At 62.0% G+C, this 5000-nt stretch overlaps 2 protein-coding genes across 5 annotated transcripts in view; both read left to right on the top strand.

The window, feature by feature from the left end:
- The window catches only part of LOC123501240 (serine/threonine-protein kinase N2-like), a 131607-nt gene that overhangs the window by 86800 nt on the left and 39807 nt on the right, over window positions 1-5000 (top strand). The window lies entirely within an intron of this gene.
- LOC123501242 lies at window positions 575-3966 on the top strand. Its single transcript, XM_045249965.1, has one exon. It carries the CDS (start codon window positions 1512-1514, stop codon window positions 3816-3818), a length of 2307 nt encoding a protein of 768 aa, XP_045105900.1. The 5' UTR covers window positions 575-1511; the 3' UTR covers window positions 3819-3966.

The following is a 5000-nucleotide window of genomic DNA, read 5'->3' on the forward strand; positions in this document are numbered from 1 at the left end:
AGGAGGAGGAGTAGGAGGAGGATTATAGTAGAAGAGGAAGAGGAAGAGGAGGAAATGGTGACAAAATAGAAGCCTTTGTGTATTTTTTCTTGCGTCAGCTGATGAGAAGGGAGGAGGAGGAGGAGGAGGAGGAGGAGGAGGAGGAGGAGGAGAAGAGAAAACGTGGGAGGGGGGTGTGTTTCTTCATCTGGCAGTGGGGTCATTGTGAGGTGAAATAGGGAGGAGGAGGAAGAGGAAGAGGAGGAGGAGGAGGAGGAGGAGGAGGACGTTCCTGGTAAACATACATATTCCCATTTCTTGTTGATTCTCTCTTTCCTCTCCACTCCCTCCTCCTCCTCCTCCTCCTCCTCCTCCTCCTCCTCCTCCTCCTCCTCCTCCTCCTCCTCCTGGAAAGACGTAAAAGAATAAAAAGTGAGTCATAATAATCTTAAAAAGGGAAAGGAGGAGGAGGAGGAAGAGGAGGAGGAATATGAAGAAGAACAAGAAGAGGAGGAAGACAAAACACAATAACAAAATAAAGGAAGAACAAACTTATTAGAATTACAAGTTACAAAAGCTGAAAATGTGTGTGTGTGTGTGTGTGTGTGTGTGTGTGTGTGTGTGTGTGTGTGTGTGTGTGTGTGTGTGTGTGAAGGAGTAAGTGAGGGTGTGAGTGTGTTTAAGAGTGTGTCAGGACATCGTGGGCGTGTCAGGTCGTAGTGGGCGTGACTGTGTGGTCGTGTTGGCGTGGTAATAGTGTATGCGCCGTTCTAAAGTTTTACCTATGTCGTCTGTAGTGGAAGGAAAAGCAAGGAAAACAACTAAGAAAAGAAGAAAAAGAGGAAACTAACTTGTGGACTTCAGGAAGACGAAGGGAAAGAAAGAAGAAGAAAAAGAGGAAAAGAAGAAAAGGGATTTTTAAGTTGAAGGACAAGAAGAAGAGGAGAAGGAACGCAGGAACAAGGAACAAGAGGAAAAGAATATTGAAAAACGACGAAATTTGTGGATTTAAGAGGAAGAAGAGTGGAAGACAGTGAGGCGCCCAAGAAGAAGAGGTGGTGTGTTTGCTGAGAGAAGAGGAACAAGAAGGATTGTGAAGAGAAGAGGAGAGGAGAAGCACGTGGCATAAGAGGAGAAAGAAGAGAAGAGAAGGAATCACGAAACACACAAGAGGAAAGGAGAGACCGTGGCGGGAAGACAGGAGGTCACGAGGCCGAGAGGAAGGTGGTGGTACAGAAGAAAGCAGCAGCAGCAGCAGCAGCAGGGGGGGGCGGGGCGGGGGGCGTCGCGGCGTAACAGTTCTGAGAGGGGCGCAGCGCAGTACTTCCTGTTGCGCCGCCCCGTTGGCTTCCGTGTGGAGGCACCAAGGCCGGCCCTGCTCCCCGCCCTCCCCTCCCCTCCAGGGCCACCACGACCCTCACCCCCAGGGATGAGACCTGCAGGGCCTCGCAGGACGCTGCTGCAGGATTAGGTGGTGGTGGTGGTGGTGGTGTGCGGCGCTCCTCCAGGTGCTCCCTGCCGCCGCCGCCCCCATGAGCAGCTCCACACCGCTGCCGCCGCCGCGCCTGGTCACCTCTAAGACGGTGTTCCTTCTGCCGCCGCCTTGCACGCTAGAGCTTCCCGTGCAGGCCTCCGTGGAGGGGCCGGGAGGGGCTGGCGGGGCAGGTGGGCCAGACAGGGCAGACGGGGCGGGAGAGCGGGGCACAGGGTCCGGGGGCGAGGGGGGGCGGGGCGGTGATGGCAGCGGGCGGCAGGAGGACAGACCGGGGCTCAGTGTGTGTAGTCAGGCCGTGGAGGAAGGAGCCGCGCCGCCACCCACGCCGCCGCTCTCCGCCCACTCCTCGGACAGCGGGCTCTGGACGTGCTGGTCTGGGGGCGGGGACCACCACTCCTCCCCGCCGCCCTCACCACGACCACCGCGCCCGCACCGCCAGCTGGACACCGAGGGGCTGCGCCAGCTCAACCTCGTCAACCAGAGTAACTTGGCGGACTTCGCTCGCAAGTTGGTGGAGGAGGACGCCAAGCAGCAGCAGCAGCAGCAGCAGCAGCAGGGCGGCGGCCCCGCCAGTGGAACCTTTGACCGCAGTCGCAGCGCGAGGCGGAAGAAAGGCTCCGCTGAGGGAGGTGAGGCGCGGGAGGCGTGGCGCGAGCTTGCCGGGGTGACGCCCTCACGCAGGCTGCTACAGCTGATGCGTCGCCTGCAGGAGAAGGTCGGAGACACAGTGCCGTCCATCCTCGACCACGTCACCTTTGGCAGGTCGCCAGCGCCGCGCGCGGGCAAGCGTTCCCCTCTCAAGGACTCCTCGCTTTTCAACACCGCCACGCCGCCCCAGCACAAGCAGCAGCAGCTGGCGGTGGCCACGGCGTGCGGCGCCCTCGTGTCTGGCGGGGGCCAGGTGCGCACCTTCTTCAACACGAGCAGCCTGCCCGGCCTGCGCGAGGACCTGCTCAACAACAACGCTGGTGCCGGCCAGGACGCCCCTGTGTGCCTGGCGCGCCCCGGCGGACCCCGCGCCCAGTGGCGCCAGCTGCCGCACCCTGACTCCGCTGACATGACGCAGATGAAGGAGAACGTGGCGGTGGCGGCGCCCGTCAGGCAGTACCGCAACAAGAGCAGGCAGCGGCCCCCCAGCCCCGCGGGGGAGCGCCGCACCCCAGACCGCGTGCCCGGCTCGCCACGTGACCACAGCCGACAGCGGCACCCTCAGCTGCCCTCCGGCAGGGACAGGAGTGCTGGCAGGGACACACCGCGTCAGCGGGGACCACAGGGGCACTGCAGGGACCCCAGCCATACACGCCAGGGTGATGCACCCCGCATCAGAGACCCCAGCCCCGTCAAGACCCCGCGGGAGTCCTTAGGGCAGCCCCGGGGACGGGACAGGACCAATCGTTCACATCTACGCGACCTTCCTCCCTTAGCGGGGGAGCGGCCCCGGGGAGGTGGGCCGCGAGGGGCGTCACAGCCTGCGGTGGCACACACCTTTCCCAGGGGCGTGGAGCCCCGCTACTCACGGCCCCCCAAACAGCGGGACAAGACCCTGCCACCCACCCCTCGGGACGCCTCCATGGGCAGGCTGCGGCCTGAGGTGCTGGGCACGCTCAACGGTAACGCCCGCCCTGCACAGCACGCCACCCACCACAACCACCACAATCACCACCACCATCCCGCTACCAACGGCTTCCACTCCCCGCTCACCACAAGGCGCGGCGCGGCGCCCCACCATCCCGGAAAGGGTGCAGGGCGCAGGGGGCGTGGTAGGGGGTCCCTGTGCCCGTCCAGTGGGGATAGTGAGTCTGAGGTTGGGGGCGGCGTGCCTCGCAAGTTGTCCACGGACTCTTCCTCCTCAGGAGTGAGTGGCTCCTCGGGGGAGGCGCCCCTCGACCTGTGCCTCACCAATAACAACAACAATAATGCCACCACCACCACCACCGCCGCCGCCGCCGCCGCCGCCGCCGCCACGGCCGCCATGAACCAGCGCAACCTGGCCGCCACGCGCTCCGCCACACAGGGCAGCGGGGCGGGGCTGGGCTTCTCCCCCCACCAACATCTGCACACCCGCACGCCCTCACAGTCACCCTCACCACAGCGGCGTGGGGTGGGACGCGGAGGAGAGGGTCCCTGGGTGCAGTGTGAGCGGCAGGGGGGCAGCGTGGCGGTGCTCATCAACCGCTACGACAACACGGGGGACGCGGACCCCCTGCTCAAACCCACCAAGAAGCTCACCTCCTCCCGCATGTCCGTGCTCAAGCCCCGCAGGCCCCAACCCACCCCTGGCCCCGCCCCGCTCCCTCCCAGGCACCTGCACCAACCCCCGCCCCGAGGGTGGGCGCCCAGGTGAATGGCAAGGCGAAGGAGAACAAGAAGCACCGCAGTCGCGTGCACGTGGGCGGCGGGGACGCCCACGCCCTCGCCGCACACCACCAACACCACCACCACCACCCGGCCAGGACACAGCCGCCCGTCAAGGCCACCACCATCAACATCTCCCTGGGCCCGGCGCCCCCAGCCGGCACTGCGGCGTCCCCCAGGGGGCGTGGCTGTGGGAGGGGGCGAGGAGGTAGAGGACGCGGTGTTGGGGAGCAGACGCGCCCACGCACAGGGTCACGCCTCATACGCAAGGAAACGTTCCGCGTGGTGCACTCCATTGAGGGGCAGGGCGGTGGGGGCGGCGACCCCTGCCCCATCAAGCCCTCCCTCAGGCTGCGCTACCTCATGCAACGCGCCCTCAGCTCCTCTAACAGCGACAACAGCCCAGAAAACAGCGCAGGTGAAGAGGTGAGTGTGTGCCCGCCCCACACACACACACACACACACACACACACACACACACACACACACACACACACACACACACACACACACACACACCAGGTAACATGGCCGACAGGCTCACCTGGGCATTAGTATACAGGTGTGTGTGTGTGTGTGTCTGTGTGTGTGGCACCAAATGACAGCGAACGAGAGTGAATGAGAGAGAGAGAGAGAGAGAGAGAGAGAGAGAGAGAGAGAGAGAGAAGAGCAACACCACAATAACGCAAGACTAACAAAGAAAAACTGGATGAAGGTTGCGAGGAAGGAGAGAGAGAGAGAGAGAGAGAGAGAGAGAGAGAGAGAGAGAGAGAAGAGGACTGGATACAAGAAGGAGGAGGAGGAGGAGGAGGAGGAGGAGGACAGGTGTAAGACGGACAGGGGAAGAGTTAGGTATGCCGTGGTTCCCTTTAAGGCGTTATGAAGGTCTCCTCTTGTAGCAGTGGTGACCTGAGGGTGGTGGTGGTGGTGGTGGTGGTGATGTGATTTTGGGAGTAATGGCGATAGTGGTGGTGGTGATGATAGTGTATTGTACTGACAGTGGTGTTATTGTTATTTACACCACCACCACCACCACCACCACCACCACCACCACCACCACCACCACCACCACCACCACCATCATCATCATCATCATCATCATCATCATCATCATTACTACTACTATAAATACTAATACCACCACCACCACCACCACCACCACCACCACCAC

The sequence above is a fragment of the Portunus trituberculatus genome, chromosome 9, assembly GCF_017591435.1.
Source record: "Portunus trituberculatus isolate SZX2019 chromosome 9, ASM1759143v1, whole genome shotgun sequence".
NCBI lineage: Eukaryota > Metazoa > Arthropoda > Malacostraca > Decapoda > Portunidae > Portunus > Portunus trituberculatus.